This window comes from Ctenopharyngodon idella, chromosome 22 (assembly GCF_019924925.1).
Source record: "Ctenopharyngodon idella isolate HZGC_01 chromosome 22, HZGC01, whole genome shotgun sequence".
NCBI classification, from domain to species: domain Eukaryota; kingdom Metazoa; phylum Chordata; class Actinopteri; order Cypriniformes; family Xenocyprididae; genus Ctenopharyngodon; species Ctenopharyngodon idella.
Window position 1 is genome coordinate 10,748,862 of NC_067241.1, and position 24,823 is coordinate 10,773,684.

The window sequence follows — 24,823 nt, forward strand, 5'->3', positions numbered from 1 at the left end:
TCTTAACCAAAATATAGGGGATAGTTCACCCAAAAATTAAAACTGTCATTTACTCACCCTCATGTCATTCCAAACCTGTACAACTTCCTTCTACGGACGAACACTGGGAACCAAACAACGTTGTAGCAGTTTTGTTATTGGTAACTAGGCTTTCTGCGATAGTCGGTGTTGATGTTCAGCCGTAACACCGGTTACGTCACTTGCATCACCGCCATTTTGATTTTTTTTTTTTATAAGTAATTTAGTTCAGTTAGAAAAGTTACTACAATTAAAAACTGAACGCGTCTGCTAAATGCAGCGTGAGCCGAACGAGAGTCGCAGCAGGAGTCAGATTTAATTTATCACGAGAGTGAAGAGCTGACTGACAAGATATGGCGTAAAATTTTTGCAGTATTTTGGATTTAAACCCAGTGCTAATAGGGAACCTGCAAATAATTAGTTGTGTTTTTCTAGTTGTGTTTTTCATTAAGAATAATAATGAACCCACCATTCAAGCAGTTGTTGCCCCCAAATTGGCGCTAATTTGAAAGTGAAAGTAAAATGCGCAATGGCTGCACGGGCATTCATAACGGTGCGTGTCTAGTGGCACGGAGCGTTTTCAGTTAATTCCTAATTCTTAACTTCCATAGGAATGAACTGAAAGCGCTTGCTATTCTCCTCACCGTTATGAATGCCCATGCAGCATTTTACTTTTACTTTCAAATTAGCGCCAATTCGGGGTGCATTTTGATTTTGAATTAGCGATTTAAAAGCGAGGTGCAAAAGGGAACATCCCATCCCGGTGATAGCGGTGTTGGGAAAATTTCCTCACCATCAAGTTAGTTGACATGTAGTTGCAAAGTTACTTATAGTTAGTAGAAGGTCTAAAGTGGACCATCGAAATAAAGTACATTTCTTAAAATCTTTTATGTTCCCTAGAAGAAACAAAGTCATACAAGTTTGGAATGACATGAGGATGAGTAAACGATGACAAAATTTTCATTTACGACAGTCTGGTCGTTCTTTAATGGATTGGTTTATTCAAGTTCAGTTTTAATGGTGAATTTTTTTGTAAAGATTGGCATGGAAAAGATCTTCAGGTCAGGGCAGCATGAATAAGAAACTCCACTATAGTCTCTAATGCTGTTATAAATACATGACCCAGATACCACCACCTTACTCAGATTTCCTCAGCCTCCACTGCCAGATTCACTTTGTATTCTTTGTTCCCTGGTGTTCACTACTATGTTTTCACAAGTACTCATGTATCTCCTCAGAGGTGAGTCAGTTGTCCTACATGTGCTACTACTTAAGACAACAAAAGGGTCGATGCATATCCAAATTCAATATGTTGTACTTCAGAGTAAGATCTGTTCTCAAGCAGTTCAAGTAAAACAGACACAAAATATGTTTTGAAATAAATTTATATATTCTCAAATTAAAAGAATGCTTGTGCAAGATTACAACACTGACAACAGTTAAGGTTTACAGAACAGATAACATTCATTTCAGAGAGAATTTGTTCCTAAAACTGTGCTGCTCTTGCTCTTATTAAGCACGGATCATCTCTTTGGTTGTTATTCACAGTTGTTCAACCAAACATTCTCACTTAACAGACATTTAACAAGGTCGTTTTATGATAACACCCTAGAAATCTACTGATGGCGACGTTATTTCCACGGAAGACTGTTAGACGGGTGTTTGTACAGCACGGAAAATTATCAATTAACATCTGGACAATTACAAAGTTATTTGAAGTCATTTATAAATGCCATGAACACTTAGATAAGGCATTGAAATGGCTAAAAATAAAATCTCATAAAATAACCGTTCAAAAAAAGAAAAGTTTGCTATGCTTGATGCTTTGCCAGCTCATACTGTAGCTTTCTGAGAAATCACAATATATGAATAAAGTAGTGTTTAAATAGACAATGTAGCAACAAAACAAAAATGGCACAGTCTACATGAACAGGCACAAACTGGGATCACTATTAGGGAAAAACAGGCCGACTTCTCTGGATTTCTCCAAAGCCCTGAGTTTGCATAAATGCATCCAATGAAAGCAAAAGCATGCTAAATATAATTCTACCTTCATTACAATACACTACTTCTATAAACAAAGTTTTTTGTTGTCTATAAGGATAAATATTTAGGTGGGAGAAATATTTGACGTCACTCTTAACTGTATAATTTATTTTTATCATATTTACAGTTGTGATCGAAGTCACAAACTTCGAGTGTGACTTCTTGAGATGAATATTATAAATTCAGTGCAGTGTGAAAGTCAAGTAGGTCTTTGTAAGCGTGTTCAAATTCAAGCGTTTTAAATTCTCACTATATTCAAATCTAGTTGTATAAAGACTCGTTTTAAAAGGAATATTCTGTGTTAATCCGCGCCTTTCGCATTCTGTTGATCAGCACCGAAAATAATATTGAATTAAAACCGTAAAATATGCTGCGCATTTGCAGTGGGGCAAGTAAACAATGGTTGTGCTGTGTGTTTTATTGTATGTTTTTAAAAACAGTTACAAACCAGAATTATTTTTTGTGGTAGTCAACAGCATGCGACAGATTTCACCTAAAACATTCCTTTCAGTCTCAGTAACAAGTTCTTCAGATTTGGCCCCAACAAACCCATAGCAGGAAAGAATATGTAAACGAGATGAAACCCTAATGAAACATCCAAGTGTTTGCTCCTCAACTCTTCCCATCCAGAGCTGCAATATTCAATTAATCTTCATTCACAGTCAAAAAGCAACCAAAAAAAAGGTTTAAGGTGCAATACCTCAAATGAACTGAATTATTGTCTAAAAGTAAATGGTATCCATCATACCATCCCAGCGTATTCTAGTGATGTGATTTGTCATGCGAGTTTTGTGAGTTCCAGATGTAGACGAGTCCAGTGTGGTGATGCACCTCACGTTTGATGGACCTCGTGAAACATGAGCTCACGGGGTATCCTCGTCTCGGGCCCGTACATTTTGCACGCTCTCCGCTCAAACGCGGCCACCATCTGCTTCACCACCTCGTCGAAAAACACAGTTGCTAACTGCGAATGCAGCAGTGAACGGAACTCGAACGAGATCTGGGGGAAGCCAATGACATCCAGAGAGAGAAAGAAGAGATTACAGACATGGTAGCTTTACTTCCTAACAAGCACTGACTCTTTGATATAAACTTCTGCCATCCATTAGTTTTGTTATTCTTAACTAAAACTATTAAAAAAACTTTGAAAATGTAGAAATAAACATAAAAGGGTTAGTTCACTCAAAAATGAAAATAATGTCATTAATTACTCACCCTCATGCCGTTCCACACCCGTAAGACCTTCATTCATCTTCGAAACAGAAATTAAGATATTTTTGTTGAAATCCGATGGCTCAGTGAGGCCTCCATAGCCAGCAATGACATTTCCTCTCTCAAGATCCATTAATGTACTAAAAACATATTTAAATCAGTTCATGTGAGTACAGTGGTTCAATATTAATATTATAAAGCAACGAGAATATTTTTGGTGCGCCAAAAAAAAAAGAAAACGACTTATTTAGTGATGGCTGATTTCAAAACACTGCTTCAGGAAGCTTTGGAGCGGTATGAATCAGCGTGTCGAATCATGATTTGGATCGCGTGTCAAACCGCCAAACTGCTGAAATCACGTGACTTTGGTGCTCCGAACCGCTGATTCGACACGCTGATTCATAACGCTCTGAAGCTTCATGAAGCAGTGTTTTGAAATCGGCCATCACTATATAAGTCGTTATTTTGTTTTTTTGGCACACCAAAAATATTCTCATCACTTTATAATATCAATATTGAACCACTGTACGCACATGAACTGATTTAAATATGTTTTTAGTACATTAATGGATCTTGAGAGAGGAAGTGTCATTGCTGGCTATGCAGGCCTCACTGAGCCATCGGATTTCAACAAAAATATCTTAATTTGTGTTCTGAAGATGAACGAAGGTCTTACGGGTTTGGAACGACATGAGAAATAGAAATCTCCATTTTAGGAGGTTCTACAGAAAGTTCTGCATGCTTGTCAGACTTAACAACAGTTACCAGCTTAGCGAATGGTATGCAAATGGTACTTACAGAGAAGTCTACTGTACATGTGCGAGGATAGCCAGGAATACCAGGACTAAACCGCCATATTGTCTCTAAGTGATTGAAGAGTTTACCATCCGAACACACCGCCTGAAATAGGATGGGGTGAAATATAATTAGTCATGAGTTCGTTTCAGTGATGGCACTGAAGGTGTTGTAAAGCACACAGGATGACTTACTTTGACGAGATGTGGACGGACGTGGCTTATCATAGAAGTGTATCTTTCAACAACCGGAGGGAAGCCCACTTCCAGCTGGGCTTTGGCGTGACCGGCCCTTTTCATGATGGTTTGGGACTTTTTACACCATGGTACAAAGTGTTTGTAGTCATCCACATTGGCTACCACATCGTACATTTCTTGCATCGAGTACCTAAAGACCAAAACACAGGTAAACCTTTACAATTTCAAAATTAAGCAGAATCTCAAATAGAAAATAAATACAAATACGAACAATAAAACAATGTTGTTACTGTTAAATTTGGTGGTTGATTATGATTTCACTTTTTTAGCTTTAGTTAGTTTGTAATGTTGCAGTTTGAGCATAAACAACATCTGTAAAGTTAAGACGCTCAAAGTTCAATGCAAAGGGAGATATTTACTTTTACAGAAATCCCTTTTAAGGACTACAACAAATGGCTGGTAGGGACTACAAGCTTCGTCCCGGGTTAGTGACATCACTAACCCCAAAATTTACATAAACCCTGCCCCCGAGGACACACAACAAAGGGGGTGAGGCCATGTTGGGCTGCTTTAGAGAAGAGGAAGAGTTGATTTAGTAGAGTGTTGTTGCCATGTCATCATTTTACGCCGGACTGCTTTACAAACGAGGGTCAATACAACGCTGGATTTGCACAAAAGATTAACATGGTGTCAAATGCTACTCGATGAGTTGAATCAACTTCACAGCAACTACATAAATTTATCCACTAACCATTCAGAAATGTTCAGATTCATTCTACAAGTTGTAACTTCTTCCTGAGTCTCTCCATCAGTGTCCGACTCCGATTTGAACAATATAGGGTTGAACACCGTTACTGACAATCCTCATTTTGGCTGCGTGAGATTCTCCAGCTTTGTTGCTGTTGAGCAACCGAAGCGCGAGCTGTTAAAGCTCCGCCCTCTTTTGGAAAGCGGGCGGGAGCAGCAGCTCATTTGCATTTAAAGGGACACACACAAAAACGCCGTTTTTTTTTTTTTTGTTTACACCTAAATAGGGGCAAATTTGACAAGCTATAATAAATGATCTGTGGGGTATTTTGAGCTGAAACTTCACAGACACATTCTGGGGACACCAGAGACTTATATTACATCTTGTAAAAGGGGCATAATAGGTGCCCTTTAACTAAAACTAAAAGGATTAAAAATCGTTTTCATTAATTGAAATAAAGCATAAATAAAATAAACAAATTAGATATGCTGCCTTGGCGACTAACTGAAATAAAACATGTTTAAGGTGAAGTAATCCTGTGTCAGGATAATACAAAAATAATACTGCAATAAAATACACAAAATAAACACAGATGCAGCTATTTTTGCACAATACAAAATGCTATAAATGTGTCTTTTACTTACTTATTGCTTTTTATAGTATTTTATTTTTGGTATTGTATTTTATTTTTATTGGTAATATTTATTTTGATCAGTCATATTTTCTTTCTGTATTTATGTCCCTGACTGCATTAGGTCTATGTTTACTGCTGCCCAGCCTCCACTAGATCAATACAGCTCTGTTAATTTATTATTTAACGCCACAAAAGCTTGCCATCATCCTCCATAAAAAAGAAGGTGTTATTGATCAGGATCAGACACTGGGGCTATCTTAACCTACCCTAGCTTTACTTAGGGAAGGGTAGATGTCAACTTACCCTAGTATTCTCCTCTCTGAATACTCTTTTCTCTTTTTAGTGAGGCTGATGAAAGATCTCCTGTGAGGAGTGGGAGTCAAATCCACTTCAGAGAGACAGAGAGTGCGAGGATAGCGAGTCATCAGGATCCCGCAGGAGGACAAGTGTCTGAAAAAGGGGACAAATGAGACACAGGGTTCTGTTAAATACAGTGCATGCAGTACTGTGATGGTACAAGAATGGCCTGCGATGGTTCTACCATTATACTATGGAACCAAATGCTTAGTATATTCATATATCGTGATATTTCCATGGAGCTAGCATGATACATGTCCACAAAACATAGTATTCCCACGGTACCAAGCTTCCCCCAACCATGGTAATCATAGATTCCTCCAAAATACCATAGTGACTTCATGTTACTACTGTAAAAATCATAATAAATAGCCTAGTATAAGAATAAAAATCTGTCAGAATTTTTCTGTAACAATAATTGAGGTATTGAAACTATGGTACATTTATCTAATAGCAACCATATTATAGACCACACATACAGTAGTGCAATAAATCGGAATAAAATGGTCACCATTAAAATAAATAAAGCTTTTTATATTTTACATTTCCAACATAATTACATTCTGCGGTAATAACTAACTATTGTAACTAGGGTATTTCAGCGGAAACTTTACCATGGTAATTTTGTGTGGGGGGTTTCCACCTCGTTTTGTTCAGCGATGTGACACGTCAATCATTCAATAAAAGCCTCTTATGTGGTGTGTATATAATATTTGTATGTTTATATAATATATTCCATAATTCAAACCGGACTGATGAAATGTAAATACGGTATTTTACCTGATGGACCAGTGCTGTATTCTCTCTCTGCATTTAAACGGGCTGTTGGGGCGACAAGGACCGACAGTCGCTATTTCCAGAAACTCACTAAACGTCCGAACACCCATCGGGAGCCGCCGGGCGCCTCCTGACACGGCCATCAATAAAATAGCGTGATCTATCCAATGTGTGTAAAATTATGCCGACTAATCTTAAATAACACGATTAACACAGTAATAAACAAACGCGCGCTGTCATCTCTATGTGAATAAACGAGTCGGCTGTTTTTCAGTGACCAAATGCCCGCTGTGTATCATATTTCGACTTCTAGATAATAATATACTGAAACAATAGTCCTTTCTCCTGCGATTCCTCCGAAACCGATTGAGGTTAAACCGGTGAAGCTTTCATAAGCAGCCGGTGTGTGGGACACACTGTTCTGATGTATCACCGCGCGGACAGGTGCAGCTGCCGCCAACTGGACCGGAGGAGGACAGAATGTCACATAAAAACAAAAAATAATATTATTTCAATTCTAAACTGGCGCATTTTGTTTAAATCATCCTAATAAGTGATATATGTAGATAAAAACCCATGACATTAACTAACAGATATTAATAATCGTAATAAGAAAGGTGTCATTTCATTCCAACTCACTAGGGGCCGATGTTGTGCGGTTTGAGCACATTTCATAATAAAAGTCTACTACTTGAGTTCTTATTACATTCATTAAAAAAAATAGAAATGTTACTAATTAAAAACTTATAAATATAGACTATTAAAGTATTTATTGATATTTTGAATTAGCTTGTATTTTTATGTTTTATTTTAATATTATTTATTTTTTAGCAATTTTGCTGTGCGCCTTTATTTATTTCAGTTTTAGTAGTTAAGGATTTTTTTTATCTAATACTTATATTTTATTTTATTTCAGCTTTATTTCAAATAACAAAAACGATTTTATAATTTTAAGGTAACAATAACAACACTGTTGAGCACTTGATAAATGCACTTAGAATAATTTATAATTAAACGTGTAAGCCATTTCTAATTTGTTATAAGAAAGTTATTTCTTGGTTCATATTTAATTTAATGATAATAAATCTGCCTCAGTGTCATAAATGTGCATAACAGTGCATGTAGTAGCGCATGTGAAACGCATACATATGGGATGATGGGTGTTGTAGTTTTTAAAACTGCCTGAACTAGTTTCGTAGAAGCGCATGGGTGTTGAAGTGAAAGTCCGTTTGCGTCGAACCTCAAATTTCCGCGTATTCTGCGTTCATGAACTTTAAAAACATCTGCTGTAATGTCCACATTGAGGGGCGAGAAACACATTTTAAATGATACAAAGTCCTCGAGTGGGTGAGTTTGTATGTCAGCAGCGTAGCAAGACAGCTAGTAAACTCTTCCTGTGCCAGTGTTGTTATAATGCTCCATGTTTATTGTTTATCTAGGTGTCTTCATTATATAGCCAAGCATATCCATTTGTTTAATTAGTTTTTTTTTTTTTTTTATCCTAGTCAATTATGTAAACCTGTTCTTGCATTGCAATTTAAAAACTTATATACTAATTTATTCCAGCAACCATTACTCCAGTCTTAAGTGTCACATGATCCTTCAGAAACCATTCCTCAGTTATGCTGCCTTCAGGTGCTCTCAGAATGATCGTGAATACGAGTTTCCTAGGTAAAAATTGCACATGAACGCCCTCCCATTTCGAAACATGAATGCTCGTAATCACGACTTCAGAAGTGGGAATTATCAAATTTCCGATAGCACGTGAAGGCAGCATTACTGGTGCTTAATTATTAATAATAGTTCTTATAGTTATCACTGTTGAATATGGACTTTTCTACTTGATATTTTTGTGAAAACCGTGATAGATTTTTTTTAGGGTTTTCTGATGAATAGAAAGTTAATTGAACAGAATTTATTTGAAATAGAAATCTTACGTCACATTATAAATATCTATATTACGTCCTTGCTTTTTTTTAATCTTCAAACTTTTGAATGATAGCGTATCACTAAACAATGATAATATTAATACTAAATTGTGATAATATTTCACAATATTATGATTTTTACTGTATTTTTGATCAAATATATACAGCTTTGGTGAGCATAAGAGACTTCATAGAAAAACAATTGAATTGGAAATTAAATGAAACTGAATGCCATTAATTCACTTTATATTTTTGTATTTTCATATAGCAATATGGATTCCATACATTGCAACTGGAATGGAGCAAAAAGTGACCAGATATCCACTAGGCCTAGACCCATGTCAGACACCTTATCCAAATTGGCTCAATTCATCACTTGCATTGAGTACAAACCAAAACCACAGACGTCTTCCTCCATCCGCAAAGACTGCGTCCAAGAATTCTCCGAACTGAATGCCCTTGTGCATCAGCAGGAAAGAGAGCAAGTCCTACAAAAGCTCCATTGCTGTCAACGCTGTGGCCAAAAGTTTGCTTTGCTCTCTAGTTTGCAGCTACACAAGTGCCCTGGCGTCACATCTATGTGCCAGACATGCAGAGGGAAACCCGCAATGAGTTCTTCGTGCCCTTCCTGCGGGATCGAACCTTCAGGCCCACGTCGCCCAGAAGATCCCTTCTATCCAGACAACAGCCCCTATGCGTGCGCCCCATGCGGACAAGCTTTCAGCCATAAGCAAGAGCTGCTGTACCACCAGCAGGCTGGAGGCTGTCAGCCCGCAAAGACTCTCAAACCTCCTTCACCTTCATACGCCTCATTGCCGCCATCTCACCCAAGCGCCAGCGCGTCTCTCCCTTCATGCACTTTGTGTTCCAGAACATTCCGTTCTACTGCTGGACTTTCCTGCCACATGCGCTTTTCCCACACACATATGGAAAGCAGCACGAAGGAGAAGAAAGTTCTCCTCTCAAGTACGTCGTTTCCATGCCGTTCCTGTGACAAATCATTTCCTAAGACATCACTGCTCCACCGGCACAGGAAAGAGGAACACCGGCGCGAAACAAAGGTGAGGAAACTGCAGAGGAACTCTGTGAAAGCTACCAGGCAAAGGCGGAAAGGTGAGACGTATCCATGCCTCCACTGCGGAAAAGAGTTCCTGCACCATCTGACGCGCTGGGCGCATTTCAAACACTACACCACTCACCATCAGACCCACCTCAAATTAAGTGCCAAATCAGCTAGTGCTGACGCAGATGGGTTCCACCCAAAGGCAGCTAAGAAGCTCAGTCCTTCCCAAGAAAATAGACCAAAGAGAGGTAGACCGAGGAAAAATCTACCTGCTTTGACGGAAACGAAGCAAGAGGATGAAGCGGAAAGGAATAAGCAGGATGACAGCGATGAAGACGAGGATACCGAGTTTCCTTGTACGTCATGCGAACAGGTCTTTAGCTCCAAAGCTGCTCTGCGTGTGCATGAGGAAGTCCACGAGGAAGTGCCTAAAGAAATTCATCAACCGGTCGACACGTGCAGGTGTTGTAGTGTGTGTTCAGGTGGGATTCCCCTCTCTGAGATTCCAGAAGATTGTGAAAAGAAAGTCTATCACTGTGTGCCATGTGCCGAGGCCTTCGTAGCCCTGAACACTTTTATAGAGCACTGCCAGAAACATCTCATACGTGAGAATGAAGATGAATTCAGTGATGACTGAAAGAATTTCACTCAATTATTTTCTCACCCTCATTTTTTTTCTCACAGAACATTAAAAAAAATTCTTAAAGAGCCATTGCATATATTTAGACAAAAAGCACCATTAAAGTCCTCCAAAAACTATTGGTGCATTTCAAAGAAAAAGCTAAAAGCATATGGGTTTTTATGACATGACGGTGAATAAATATAATTCCAAAATTTTAATTCTTGGGTGAACTGATCCTTTAAAGGGATTGCCGACCTAAAGATGAAAATTCTGTCACCATTTACTCACCCTCATGTTGTTTTAAACCTGTATGCATTTCTTTTTTCTGCTCAACACAAAGAAGATATTTTGACGAATGTTAATAACCAAACCGTTTCAGTTCCCACTGACTTCCATTGTTTTTTGTGTATACAGTAAAAGTCAGTGGGAACTGAAACCGTTTATTTACCAACATTCTTCAAAATAGAGTTGTCAAAAATATCGACTTCGGTACCAATCGGTACTGAAATTTTAAAAATGTGACGCTTTGAGCGCTGTTGAGCAGATTCGTAAACACTTCTGATTGGCCATTGTGTTCACTCGCTCAACAGATATGTCTGTGATTGGCTACAATGATCAACGCACGGGAGCGTTTGAATTTAAAAGCGTTTTGAAAGCGGGAGCATTTGAAAGCAGGCAGCTGATAGACGGCTGCTTTCAAACGCTCCCGTGTGTATCTGTGTAAGCGCTTGATGATGAGCGTTATTGATGTCTATTTACAACATGTTTTTGAAGCGTTGATCATTGTAGCCAATCACAGACATATATGTTGAGCACGAGAACACAATTTCCAATCAGAGGTGTTTATGAATCCACTCAACAACGCTCAAAGTGTCACATTTTTAAAATTTCAGTACCGACTAGGTACCGAATTTGGTACTTTTGACAACTCTACTTCAAAATATGTTTGGAACGACATGTGGTTGAGTAAATGATGACAAAATTTCATTTTTGGGTGTACTGTCTCTTTAAGGGCAGGGAAATTCTTCTGCAGATGCTTTAGAATATCAGGAATTACATTCATCAGGCATTTTTGATTTGGGTAAACTGTCTTAATGTTTTCAGTATTGTACAGATTTTGATTTCTGTGGTTCATGAGGTATAATGTTGTATGGTGTAAACAGGATAACTCGCTCCTACTACACTGAGCCAAACTGCCTGACAAATAATAGAGGCCTTCGATAGTAATGGCAAGCCAATATTATTTTGTCAGATACGGGTACTCAAATAAAACCACTTCTACTTACAGCGTAGTTCTGCTCTAGGATGTTTTTCCATACTTTCACACAGACCTAGACATATATCTATTATATTACTGTGAGAATAAGGTGATTTGATTTTTTTTTATTTATTTTTTTTTATACACATACAGATACATCACTTCTGTTTTCTAAATGGCCAGTGCCTTTGCTGAAACAAAACCAGCTAAAATTAATGTGCTCGTCTGTCAAGTTGGGGGACATAATATCTTTGGATCTGTGAGATTTGGCTACTGAACTTTTGCAGCCTGTTTTATTATATTACATTCTACTCAAGCATTGTGAAATTTCTGTTTGTATTTTATAAAGGAAACAAAATAAGCTTTATTCTTATAACATATTATAGTCAAAATATCACAGTATGAGAATTTGTATTTCAAAGTCATAGGTTTGCTGCTAAACATAGTGCATAAAATCTAACATGTTAAGTTGTAGAAGCATAACGGATATTAGCATGTTTTATATACATTATATTTTATGCTATCATACCAAATGTTGCAAGTATAACTTCATTACTTTCTTTCTAGATATATACAGGAGAATGATTGATGTGCAGAAATGAGACCTCAGATCTGTCTCAGGTGAATCTTGCAAAGAAAAAAAAAAGTAAATTTTACTGCATTTTTGTTTAATTTCTTTATCAGTGGTTGTTAACCTTTATTAATCTTCATTAGTTTCTGTTTTATGTAACACTTCTAACATTTTGTTTTTCTGACACCAAATGGGCAGCAGTGATTTTTTTTTTTTTTTTTTCCCAGCTTTTTTTGCACTGATCATTTTGTTTCTTTTCTTTAAACACTGTAAAGAGTCCACTTTATGGCTCACGTTGTACATGAGGAGTGCAAATATATATATATATATTTTTTTTTCAAATCTTCTATTATGAACATAGACTGGAGGCATTTTGAAATTGCATTAATCTAATCTCTGGGTGTGTTTACTAGCAGCTACCTCCAGTATTACCTGCTTTGTCCCAAGATGTGTGATGATTTCTTTTCGTTTGAAAAACGAGAAAATTTACCTCGTCACTTATCACATTGAAATAGTTTTTGAATAAATCGTTAAAAAATGTTTGGTAGTGGTTGTTGTTGTTATTTTGTCGCCTTTAAAAATTACATAAATAGCACAAACACGACATTAAAATTTGCTGTAGAATCTTTTCCTGAACACCATGTCGCAATGTTATTGAAGTTCGTCCTCCGCTACAGTAGGGGGCGACATTGCACACGGTGACCTACCAATACAGAAAATCCCGCGACCTCGAACGCCACTTCCTGCACTTCAGGCATCTTTCTTCCCGTTGTTTGAAACGTGTTTCAAACGTTTTTGTTTCACAAAAGTGTTAGATCTAACTAAATAAACATGAGCAAAGCACATCCACCTGAGCTGAAAAAGTAAGTATTTCAACCCTTTGGTTGAATGGAATCTTAAATGCCTTAGAATTTGCGGTACACTACAGCATTGCGTTAATCTACTGCTTTAGCCGGTTTGTCTAGAGTTATTTCGCAACTAACATTATTCTCATTTATTGCACTGATATAGTGTACCGTATCTGTAGTGTATTGGCTCTGGTTTGTATTATGGTTTTAAAATAAAATGCTTTTTTTGTTCTTGCCTTTAAGATTTATGGACAAGAAGCTTTCACGTGAGTATAATGCGTTTTTTCCCTCACAAAATATCCAGAAAGTTCTCTAAAATACAAGGATGACGTGTATCTGGAAGTCTCTATAATTTTTAATACTAACAGTGTTATATTTTAACATTATTTGTATTGTGACCCTGTTACTACGTATGTGCAAAAAAATAAAAGTGGATAATGCACTTATCTAAAGGATGTTCTACTGCATGTATTAAACTACACAATATCTGTTTTGTTTTTAATCACTGTCTAATGGTTTTTATCCAAATGTGCGTTTCTTTTGTGAAGATGATGTTTTTTGTGTACACTTTCAGTGAAGCTCAACGGTGGTCGTCATGTTCAGGGCATCTTGCGTGGATTTGATCCCTTCATGAATCTGGTCGTTGATGACACTATAGAAATGGCTCCAGGAGGACAGATGAACACCATTGGGATGGTGGTCAGTACTCCATACCATAATCTATTACATAACTCACAATAACTGACAGAAGTATCCTATAGAAATACACCATGTTTAGTAGGTGTGAATATTCACTTGCCTTTACGATTTGATTATGATTTAAAGGGTAATGATCTGATTATAAAACGGTTTTCTGTGCATCACGATGCATTTTTTCCTCCAATTCTTTTATTAATAATTAATATATTAAGAATCACTATATGGTTCTTTTATCTTTATTAAAAATAGTCACTGCATAGTCTTTAGTGTATTAAGTATAAATTGATTTATTATTAAAGCTACAAAAGTTATTCAGTTAAGAGCAGTGAGTGATTCCCTCTTTTCTTTTTTGCTTGATTAACATTAATAGCAGCAGGTTTATTATATTAAGACCTAATTCACAGTTTATGTTTGCTTAAGACATAACTATGTTTACATGAATACTCGCAAAGACATATTTTTAAATAATTGTGTGTATCTAACTGTTCAAGCGCAATACGCCACTGAAGAGAGAGGCATCTTTGTGTGGACGAACTAGATCAGAAAAATGGAAAAAATAACCACTTTTCCCTTAATAAACATGAGTGCTATTGTTGTTTTCATTGATGTGCAACCAGTGCATATGTTAAAGGGATAGTTCACCCAAAAATGAAAAGTTAGGTACATGATCTGCGAACATCAGATGCAAGTGCTTTGCTTCCGAAGAACATAGCAACTTTTTTATTAATATATAATAAGAGTACTTTATTTTAGGGATGCACCGATATGAAAATTTTAACCGATAATTCTTTATATTTGAAAGCTGATAACCGATATATTGGCTGATAAATCTAAATTTTGTAATTTTTGAGAGCCTGGTTACAAAAACAAAAGTCTCACCATTAAAAGCCATGTCCCAAGCACACAATTATAATGTTCTCATTATAATATTATGTAGCCTATATGACAGACTTGTGCTGTACATTGTACTTCACTGTATTTTCCTTTTTTGAAGTGATTTCAATCATATTTCAAGCAATTCAAAACCATAATGGCAGACAGTGTGCATCTGAAGTGTCTCAGCTGGAGGAAATAATCCATTATTTATCGGCTTTAATATATCGGCCAACTTTTCTTATGGGGCCGAAAATGATAACATTAAAAATGAGCATATATCGACCGATACCGATATGGTGGCCGATATATCGTGCATCCCTACTTTATTTACAATAAAACAGGACATTAATATGTATGATAGGCCTATTTAATTACATTAAAAAAAAACTTTTCTTTTGTTTTTATGCATCAATGCAAAATTGTTCACATCAGCATCACGGTGCATCGTAAAAAGTTATTTTCCACTGCTCTAATGTTCAGGTATTAGTCCTGTTGTTATATTTACATCATCATGGATAATGAATATAGTGCACATGAATTTCAGATTTCTTCCTTACAGTAGCTTCAGCTTAAGGGAATGTAATTGTAATGTGTTCTTATCTGTGCAGTGATGAACCTGTTTTCTGTTTTGGTGTCTCTTTAGGTAATCAGAGGAAACAGCATAATCATGTTGGAGGCTCTTGAACGAGTATGAGGAACATGCCCAGCTTTTTTCCTGCTTTTCTGAATTATTTTTTTTTTCTTTTTTGCATCCAGCCAAGCTAATATCAAAATGGGTTTCTCATGTCTGTTTACAACAAAGGCTAAATACTAATGCAGAAATCCTTGATTAAAATGTTCTGTTTTATATAAACTTTTTTTTTTTATGTATTTTCTTATGCCTGTAAAAATTTGTGTACACAATTCATAAAACATTTTTGTGAATAAATGGACTACAATGTGATTATCTTTTTTTTTTTTTTTTTTTTTTTTATTCATATTTGATTGGTGTATTATTCAACAGTCAACTTTTTTTCACCATCTCAGTAACTATGCTTTTGAAGCCATTCTGTAATTTTGACTTAAGAGTTAAAATGGTGTTTTATATAAACATTTGTTAAACTGAGAACTTGCTGTGAAAAATGAGTTTAAATGATTCCTTTGTCTAATTTAGCTATAGATGTGTTTTTCTGTTGACCATTATAGACAGGATAGAAATAAGCAAATCACAGATTTATAATAATAAAAAAAAATAGTTCTTGTCCTAGTTCAAGAAAATAAATGCTGTATAAAATATATTATACAGTCTAATAAATTAGAAAAAATATTTTCAAAAAATAGCTGCTTTGCATATGATTCACGTGCTCTCGGAATCATCGTAAATACTAGTTTCCTCATTTAAAAAATTGGACATGAACGCCCTCTCAAGTCAAAATTTGAATGCGATAAACTCGTAATCACGACTTCAGAAGTGGGAAGTAGGAAATTTCCGACGACACGTGAAGGCAGTTTCTCTAATTTTTTTATGCTGTCACAATACTTTACTTTTCAGACCTTTGACGTTAATTATTTATAAAGCCTCCGTAAGATGCCGTTAAATATTGAATCTTTAAATGAAGCAGGACTTTTATTTTGTAAGAAAGTTGACCGGATTAGTCAGTGACGTCACATGGCTGATGTATGTTCGCGCACTGAGGCTATGAGGAGAGTAGTGATGTCGGAGGAGGTTGGGAAGAAATTGCAGGCGGTGGTGGACCGGGTGAATCAAGCGGTTTCCCGTCGCCCGAAGGTCAGTTTTCATTGGTTTCTTTTGAGCAAGACATGAAACAACAATATCCTTTTGAAATACCATAAAAAACATACTATCCACGCGGGCTCATCGTGTTGTTATGGAAGGGTTATGTAATCTGTTCAACCTTTACACACACACGAGCTCCATATAGTAACGAGGAATGATTGACAGCTAATTATATAGGGAATAATTAATTAATTATATAGCCATTATATGTAAATGTATTGCAGAGTGTTCAGAATGACAGTTTAAAATTAGAATAGCGTTTAACTTCTTCCCAAGGAGAAGGACATTTTATGAGTGAGAGAGAGAGAATGAATGCATAAAATATCTGATTCTAAGCAGTCACGCTCCAGCAAGTGAAATCTGCATGACACGCGTCAATTACATGCACTTTAAATAGCATAACATTACATTACGTCCTTAAATTAAAAATGGCACTGTATACACAAGGAGCAAATTGCAGATTTTAAATTGGATGGTGATTGATGGTTAAAATAGTATGTCAGTATGATGAAGAACAGTTGTGAAAGTTGTAGATTTATTGTATTATTATAATGCTCATACCATATTCAATCAAAATCTGTTTTTTTTTTTTTTTTTTTTAACGTATATATTATGCTATAGGCCTATCTAATTATGGGGTTGTATGAGATATTATACATTAGAGAGCTGTATTCCCTAGGGACCGGATAATTATTTAAAATCCAATTTTAGCAGAACATTTATTGTTCCGATTGTAAAATTATTTCAAATCACTTGTTAATTTGAAGCATTTGACATAAATGGACCGCATACTTTGCTTTTATATGGTTAAAGCAAAAAAATACACCAAAAAATAAATTCTAGTGGGGCAAATATTGTCCCTTAATAAAAACGTTATTTCCAACACTGCACTACATCACTCTTATAAACAAGTGACAGTATTTCACTTTTCTATTTCAGACGTTACCATGTATAGCCCCTCGGCTAGTTGCAGTTAGTAAGACTAAACCTCCGGAGATGGTGGTGGAGGCTTACAAACATGGACAACGAAACTTTGGAGAGAATTATGTGAGTAAATAATTAAGTATGCATGCAAGTCTGCATTTGCCTAATTTTTCATATGAAATATCCTCTTTTCTGCAGGTAAATGAACTTGTTGAGAAAGCTTCCCATCCCCAGGTATGAAGTCAGGCAAATTTTAATGTATTTGTTTAGTTGTTTTTGATCATATGTCTTGATCTGCCTAAAATTTCTTTGTAGGTTGTGTTGTCATGTCCTGAAATAAAATGGCATTTCATCGGTCATCTGCAAAAGAATAACGTCAACAAACTCCTGGGTGAGCAAAGCAACTCTACTTAAGTCAATTTCGATATGCATTTAGTTTGACTTAAAATGCTAGTATCGTTTACAGCCTACATTTACTGTAATTGAATAGTGATGTCAGACATTTATAGAGGATAATTGTTTTTGATTCTGATGTAACCCACGTTTCATGAATTCAATCACAGGTGTCCCAAACCTGTATATGGTAGAGACGATCGACTCTGTGAAACTGGCTGAAAAAGTCAACAGCTCGTGGCAAAAAATGAGAGCTGCCAACACGCAGAGGTTAAAGATTATGGTTCAGATCAACACCAGTGGAGAGGAAAGTGAGTGTTCTGCGCCCAAATAATTGTTTATTTCCAATTAACATCAGTTTGGATTTTTTTTAAAAACTCTATTATAGAAATCTGCATACAGTATTTTGCTAATTTATAAAGATTTAATCAAGATGTTTTTGCGGTTTTGAGTGTCAAATCTTATACATTTTCATTTTCCATTATTGCTCAAGCCATTTTTCATTTTTCTTAAAATGTCACTCAAGCAACTTTCTTTCGTGTTCATTATTAAAATAAACAATGGTTACAAAAGCCTTCTAGAGTGCAAGTCCAGTTCTGGAAGTAAAACTTCATTTTCTTCATAGGGAAATTCATTTTCAACAATAACTTATAAACCTTTAAAGACAGACCCACTGTGAGCTCTGTTAACTTGGATTTAGAGATTTCATCTGGTCGTAATGAAATATATAATTGAGTATCATTGGAATAACAGTGGAAACTAATTCCATGTTTTGTTATGAAATTACCAAGGGGTAGCATGCATATTGAAAATAGCAGAGGGCCTAAAAAAGATCCTTGCGGCACTCCATAATTTATTAATGGTAAGTTTAAATACACCAAATGGTAATGGTCTGATTAGGTACGATCTGTCCCTGAATACCAGTGTAATTTTGTAGTTGATCTAAGAGTATGTCATGATCTATAGTGACAAATGCAGCACTAAGATCAAGAAAAACTAGTACTGAGATGCAGCCATGGTCAGAAGTCATGTGTAATTTTAATGAGTGCAGTTTCTGTGCTATGATGGGTGTAAATCCTGACTAAAATTTTTCATAGATATCTTTTTTTTTTTTTTGCTGGAAGGAGCACAATTGAGCAGACACAACTTTTTCTAGTATTTTAGACATAAATGGAAGATTTGAAATGGGTCTATAATTTGCCAGTTAATTTAGATCTAGTTGTGGTTTCTTAATGATAGGCTTAATAACTGCCAGCTTGAAGGGTCTTGGGACATGACCCAGAGATAGAGACAAGTTAATATTGAGAAGAAGCTCTTCTGTAATAGGTAACAGCTCTTTCAGAAGTTTAGTGGTTTATTGGATCTAATAAACATGTTGTTGGTTTAGACACAATGATATGTTTATTTAGCTCTTCCTGTCCTATAGTTGTAAAGCACTGCAATTGTTTTTGAGGGGCGATAATTGAGGATGATTCATAAAATGCTGTCAAAGTTTGTACATTTACAATTTGATTTCTGATGCTTTTGATTTTCTCAGTGAAGAAATTCATAAAGTCATTACTACCAAACTGTGATGGAATATTCAGTTCAGGTGATGTCTGTTTATTTGTTAATCTAGCCAGTGTACTAAATAAAAACGAATTTGGTTATTTTCTATGAGTTCGCAGAGATGGTCAGCCCTGGCTGCTTTAGAGCCTTTTTATAGCGGGACATATTGTCTTTCCACGTGATTCTAAATCACTCTAAACGAGTTTGTATCCATTTGTGCTCTAGGTTACGGGTTTCTCTCTTGAGACCGCGAGTAATACTGTTTGTTGTACCATGGTGCAGTACTTTTCTCTCTTACCTTTTTTTTTAATCTAATGGGTGCAACAGTTTCTAATGTGCTAGAGAAGACAGTGCCAAGTACACAGTCTTGTTCCTTTGTATTTTTGTCAGATTTTCAAATACTTTTTTTATGCTTCAAACCAAAGTTTGTAATGTTATGATTCACCTCATAGCTGTTTGGCTTGGTTTACACGCTTTAATGAAGACTTTGTTTAAATACCTATGGAAGAAATGAATGGAAAAAATAATTCTGGAACCAACACAGCTGAAAAAATGGGTGGGCACTGTTGCACTTTATTGGGACACTAGTAAATGGAATTATTGTGAAATGTCCATGAATGTTTATATGTCATGAAGTCGCTTGAGATGCTTTGTATTTCATTAGATATTCTTTGTTTGTAAAATGTTGAGATTCACAGTTGGGAGCATCATAGTGGGATTCAGATTTGTTATGCAGTGTTGTCAAAAAAAGCCCATATCAAAGGTTCAGATGTTGTTTTAACAGCTTTTTTGGACAGGATGATGGTTGCAGTGTCACAGTGGGCACTTGTCTTACAAAAACACTTTAGCATTATGCAAGCTTTTCTCCGTGTATCGGATAACTGTTTTCTTGAAACCTCAGCATGATCATCTCTCTTGGAATTGTTTCATCAGGTAAACATGGCCTGCCACCTGATGAGACTGTAAACATGGTAAAACATGTCGTATCTCAGTGTTCTGCTCTTGACTTCGCCGGGCTCATGACGATCGGCCGTTACGGTTATGACCTTAGTGAAGGCCCCAACCCCGACTTCCAGGTGCGTCAGATCAGCTGGGTCACCAGCTGGCCTTGCATTCTTGAAACTTCTCATATATTTACTCTTAAACATACACTACACTCTTAAAATCAAAGGTTCTTTATTGGAATTATTGGCTCCATTAAGAAACTTTATCATCTATAGAATCTGAAAAATCGGTTCTTTTATGGCATTGCTGCAAAAAACACCTTTGGAAGCTTTATTCTTAAGAGTGTACCATTCAAAAGTCTCTTATGCTCACCAAGGCTGCCATTATTTGATTAAAAATACAGTAAAAAAAAAAGTGAAATATTATTCCAATTTAAAATATCTGATTTTTATTTTAATGTATTTTAAAATGTAATTCATTCCTATGATGCAAAGCTGAATTTTCAACATCATTACTCCAGTCTTCAGTGTCCCATGATCCTTCAGAAATCATTCTAATATGCTGATTTGCTGCTTTAAAAAATATTTTTTTATTATCATCAATGCTGAAAACATGATTTCTTTGATGAATAGAAAGCTCAAAAGAACAGCATTTATTTGAAATAGACATTTTTACTGTCCCAGAATGGAAGTATTAATTTCTTTCCAAAAAAATTGTGGCGTAATAAGTTTATCAGCAAAATCAACTTGCACCTTGATTATGAAACAAACTATCAACATGCTAAAAGAATGTTACAACATAGTATGCAAAATGTAAATGAATGTGTATGTTGTATGTAGATGCTGTTGAAACATCGTGATGAAGTTTGTGAGAGTCTGAAGATCCCAGCAGAGCAGATTGAACTCAGTATGGGCATGTCTAATGACTTTGAACATGCGGTAGGTGTTGCTTTCTGTCAAAATACTCTTCAGTTGTATGTGTTATCAATGTTAAAGTGCCCTATTATGCTTTTTCAGATATTACCTTTCGTGTAGTGTGTAATATAGCAAAGTTTCAAAGATCAAAGTGCATGACAAATGGAGTTACTGTCTCCCAAAAGAAAGAACCGATTTTAACTGCCTGAAATTACACTCAAAATTACATAGGTTTGTAATAAATTCGCATAATGCCAGCCCCGCCTATGGTCTTCATTGGCTGCCCGCGAACATCAACTTTGACCCGCCCTTAAACACTGCAGTTGTAGATGAGGCTGGAAGAGTTTGGTTCATATTGTCGACATGTTGAGAAGATGCTGTTTTCAGCGCTGCAAATCCACTTTGCATGCACTTCCAAAGGATGAGGGCTCGCACTCAAATTGATATGGTAAAACTGACGCCATCTTTACTGTTCGTATCAAGTACTGAGGAAGATCCGGAGCTGAAATTTAGATATGGTAATGGACATTTCGCTTCCGACACGTGCTGTAAGCAGTAGGTCAATCACAACAGACTGGCCCATCTGACCAATCAGAGCAGAGTAGGCTCTTGGAAAGGAGGGGTATAGAACAGATGTCTTCAACCCTGTGTCTGAAATTGCACCCTATACCCTTAAATAGGGCACTATTTGAGGGGACAGCCATTTGTGGTGGTGTCCGAAACCATAGTGGATGATATCGAGTGCACTCATTCAATCCCACAATGCACCGCAATAACGAGTGTACAATGGTTGTGGCTAGAAGGGATATAGCTACGGCCAGAAGTGATGCAAAATCTCGCCATAAAATAATAATACATTAAATTTGCTACTTATCAGATTGTGTTTTATTATTGCACAAACTATGTAAAAGCGGCAGCCCTTCCGGCTCACTCAGTGTCTGAATTCACTCACTCGTTTTCATTTACTCTTTCAAGTGGACTATATTAGAGGGGTAATGTAGGGAATAGTGAATGAGGGTATAGGGGGGCGATTTTGAACACAGCACCACTGTCCTGAAAAGTTTATCTTCAACCCTAATCAAACACACCTGAACCAGCGAATCAAGCTTTGATTTTTGAAAATCAAAAGCTGAAGCAGGTTGGATATAAACTTTGCAGGGCTGTGGGTCTTCTGGAGCAGGGTTGAAGAACTCTGGTTTAAAGAGACCAGATTTTATTGAACTGTTTCAGATACTGTGAGAAATGAGGTGATGTGCAATGTGTATTATGAAAACATTCAAGTGTTTTTTGACCTTGGATGGATATAAACTTACTGTAAGAGACTACCAAAACAAAATTATGAACCTTTAAAATAGCATAATGGGGTACTTTACTTTACTGCAAAGTTGCTTTTGACCAATTCATTATCCATTTGAAATGTTTCTAGATCGAGGTTGGCTCCACCAACATACGTGTCGGCAGCACTATTTTCGGCACCAGAGAATACCCCAACACCCCGAGCCCCAGTCCAGAGAAAAAGCCAATGGTCGTATGTGAGGAAGCAGCCAGGAAAATGGACCGGCTTACCGTCACAGAGAAATGAATGATGAGGGGGAAAAAAAGGTTACTGAACTAAATGTGGGACCTCTTGGGCTTTTTCCCAATGACTGGGCTCACCATTCACCAGTCAAGGGCCTTTAATGTCTTAACTAATGCTGCTGACCTGGTCTTCTGTGGCGAAAGAAGTGTAATTTGGAACTGGAATACTAAATTTACTTCCTGAAGGTGTTTTTATTATCAAAAGATCTCCAGAAGTGTCCTCCACCCCTTTGTCAAACACTTAGCCTTGATTTTGTGATTATTTTTTAGCAGATACAGGGTCAGCACATGCTCAGTTTTGTTGTGCCAATCGTAGATGTGTTAAGTATTATTTCTGTCATTTCAGTTAGATTAGATGTTATCAGTTGTAACTCATTTTAACATCTAATAGGATGTATTTTTGTTCCTAGAAGTGTGTAGGTATATTTTATAGTGTGTCTGTGTACTGTTTTGTTCGAAATCATAAATGTAAATGACATGAATTGCACATTTATGGTATTGCTTCTGTATCCACTTCTGCTGTGTCAATGAGTTGTGTCGGGACTGCTGTGTGTGTGTGTGTGTGTGTGTGTGTGTGGTGTTGTCATATAGTTCATGTAGTGATTCATGTCACCCTAAACACTGGTGTTGAATTTAGCACTGATCAACAGCCACATTGGTTTCAGTACAGAACATAGAAATGTGCAATGAGATCAGTGCAGAGACGAACTGTTTTATGGAGTATTGAAGACGTTGAGGGCCTGAGGCCATTTACTATGCAAGAGAGAGATTGTTCTGATTCTTACATGCTTGTTTAGAGGCAATCACATCATATTTTTGTTTTTAAATTTTGGATTAATATAGTGTTGTCGAACTAATGGGTTTACTGTTTGTGGTCAGTTGTGAAAAACCAAAACTGAAATTATAACATCCTTTTTTTCTAATCAGTGTGACAAATAACATTGTGTATCTTGTCAATAGATAGTTGTACATAGATATTTAATTGATTAAGGTGAGTTGAGCAATAAAATAAGAGAAAATGAAATGGTTTGTATGGCATATATAGATAACTTTAGTATTTTTTTCTTTTATCTATTGTCTGTCTGTGTATAGTGTAAAAATTAAGATTTTTTTAAAATGTTTTTGAAAAGTCACTCACCAAGGCTGCATTTATTTGATCAAAAATACAGTAAAGACTGTAATATTGTGAAATATTATTACACTTTATAATAACCATTTTCGTTTTAATATATTATACAATGCAGTTTATTCCTGCGATGCAAAGCTGATTCCTCAGCATCATTACTCCAGTCTTTATTGTCACATGATCCTTCAGAAATCATTCTAATGTGATGATTTGGTGCTTAAGAAACATTTTTTATTCTTATCCATGTTGAAAACAGTTGTGCTACTTAATCATTTTTGTACAAACCATGGTTTAAAAATATGGTTGAGATTCTTTGATGAATTAAATTCAAATGAACATAATTTATTTGAAACAGAAATCTTTTGTAACATTATAAATGTATTTACTGTCATGTTTGATCAAATTAATGCATCCTTGCTTAATAAAAATATTAATTTAGTTAAAGGGTTAGTTCACCCAAAAATGAAAACAATGTCATTTATTACTCACCCTCATGTCGTTCTACACCTTCGTTTCATCTTCGGAACACAAATTAAGATATTGTTGATGAAATCCGATGGCTCAGTGAGGCCTCCATTGAAAGCAAAGCCATTCAAACTCTCAAGGTCCATAAAGGTACTAAAACATATTTGAAACAGTTCATGTGAGTTCAGTGGTTCTATCTTAATATTATAAAGCGACAAGAATACTTTTTGTGCGCCAGAAAAACAAAATAACGGCTTTTCAGCAATATCTATATGGGCAGATTTCAAAACGCTGCTTCATGAAGCTTTATGAATCTTTTGTTTGAATTAGTGATTCGGATCTCCTATCAACCGGCTAAACTGCTGAAATCACGTGACTTTGGCGCTCCGATTCACTGATTCGATTCGTAAAGCTCCGAAGCAGTGTTTTGAAATCGGCCTATATATTTATTGTTGAAAAGTTTTTTTTTGTTTTTTTTGGCGCACAAAAAGTATTCTTGTCGCT

At 36.2% G+C, this 24,823-nt stretch overlaps 4 protein-coding genes across 5 annotated transcripts; 3 read left to right on the forward strand and 1 right to left on the reverse strand.

Annotated features, from left to right (window-relative positions):
* Positions 1 to 1,385: 1,385 nt before the first annotated feature.
* On the reverse strand, positions 1,386 to 7,397 carry coq10a (coenzyme Q10A). Its single transcript, XM_051879026.1, has 5 exons — positions 6,788 to 7,397; positions 5,954 to 6,100; positions 4,266 to 4,458; positions 4,075 to 4,176; positions 1,386 to 3,064 (listed from the first exon to the last, which is right to left on the reverse strand). The coding sequence occupies exons 1-5, from the start codon at positions 6,925 to 6,927 to the stop codon at positions 2,897 to 2,899; spliced, it is 750 nt and encodes a 249-aa protein (XP_051734986.1). The 5' UTR covers positions 6,928 to 7,397; the 3' UTR covers positions 1,386 to 2,896.
* A 256-nt stretch (positions 7,398 to 7,653) lies between these two features.
* On the forward strand, positions 7,654 to 12,766 carry si:ch211-148l7.4 (uncharacterized protein LOC563603 homolog). 2 transcript variants are annotated; one of them, XM_051879023.1, is made up of 3 exons: positions 7,654 to 8,131; positions 8,981 to 10,257; positions 12,223 to 12,766. In XM_051879023.1, exons 1-3 carry the CDS (start codon positions 8,076 to 8,078, stop codon positions 12,255 to 12,257), a joined length of 1,368 nt encoding a protein of 455 aa, XP_051734983.1. In that variant the 5' UTR covers positions 7,654 to 8,075; the 3' UTR covers positions 12,258 to 12,766. The 2 variants fall into 2 exon arrangements, with proteins under 2 accessions (XP_051734983.1, XP_051734982.1); XM_051879022.1 differs by having other exon boundaries at positions 7,662 to 8,131; positions 8,981 to 12,766.
* Positions 12,767 to 12,919: 153 nt separating this feature from the next.
* On the forward strand, positions 12,920 to 15,592 carry snrpg (small nuclear ribonucleoprotein polypeptide G). Its single transcript, XM_051879027.1, has 4 exons — positions 12,920 to 13,089; positions 13,318 to 13,340; positions 13,649 to 13,773; positions 15,293 to 15,592. Exons 1-4 carry the CDS (start codon positions 13,058 to 13,060, stop codon positions 15,341 to 15,343), a joined length of 231 nt encoding a protein of 76 aa, XP_051734987.1. The 5' UTR covers positions 12,920 to 13,057; the 3' UTR covers positions 15,344 to 15,592.
* A 579-nt stretch (positions 15,593 to 16,171) lies between these two features.
* Positions 16,172 to 23,752, forward strand: plpbp (pyridoxal phosphate binding protein). The gene is made up of 8 exons (XM_051879025.1): positions 16,172 to 16,417; positions 17,366 to 17,473; positions 17,549 to 17,584; positions 17,666 to 17,741; positions 17,914 to 18,054; positions 20,225 to 20,367; positions 21,076 to 21,174; positions 22,577 to 23,752. Exons 1-8 carry the CDS (start codon positions 16,298 to 16,300, stop codon positions 22,730 to 22,732), a joined length of 879 nt encoding a protein of 292 aa, XP_051734985.1. The 5' UTR covers positions 16,172 to 16,297; the 3' UTR covers positions 22,733 to 23,752.
* Positions 23,753 to 24,823: the final 1,071 nt, after the last annotated feature.

Bases quoted from the DNA above. Each gene is read 5' to 3' on its own strand.
- plpbp (XM_051879025.1), top strand. From the start codon at position 16,298: ATGGCTGATGTATGTTCGCGCACTGAGGCTATGAGGAGAGTAGTGATG. The intron at 17,742-17,913 runs GTGAGCAAAGCA...ATTCAATCACAG, and splicing joins TAACGTCAACAAACTCCTGG to GTGTCCCAAACCTGTATATG. The intron at 18,055-20,224 runs GTGAGTGTTCTG...TTGTTTCATCAG, and splicing joins CAACACCAGTGGAGAGGAAA to GTAAACATGGCCTGCCACCT.
- coq10a (XM_051879026.1), bottom strand. From the start codon at position 6,927: ATGGCCGTGTCAGGAGGCGCCCGGCGGCTCCCGATGGGTGTTCGGACG. The intron at 6,101-6,787 runs GTAAAATACCGT...CCCCTTTTTCAG, and splicing joins ATACAGCACTGGTCCATCAG to ACACTTGTCCTCCTGCGGGA. The intron at 3,065-4,074 runs GTAAGTACCATT...GGCTTCCCCCAG, and splicing joins CATGTACAGTAGACTTCTCT to ATCTCGTTCGAGTTCCGTTC.
- si:ch211-148l7.4 (XM_051879022.1), top strand. From the start codon at position 8,076: ATGTCCACATTGAGGGGCGAGAAACACATTTTAAATGATACAAAGTCC. The intron at 8,132-8,980 runs GTGAGTTTGTAT...ATTTTCATATAG, and splicing joins GATACAAAGTCCTCGAGTGG to CAATATGGATTCCATACATT.
- snrpg (XM_051879027.1), top strand. From the start codon at position 13,058: ATGAGCAAAGCACATCCACCTGAGCTGAAAAA. The intron at 13,341-13,648 runs GTGAGTATAATG...GTACACTTTCAG, and splicing joins TATGGACAAGAAGCTTTCAC to TGAAGCTCAACGGTGGTCGT. The intron at 13,774-15,292 runs GTCAGTACTCCA...GTGTCTCTTTAG, and splicing joins TGAACACCATTGGGATGGTG to GTAATCAGAGGAAACAGCAT.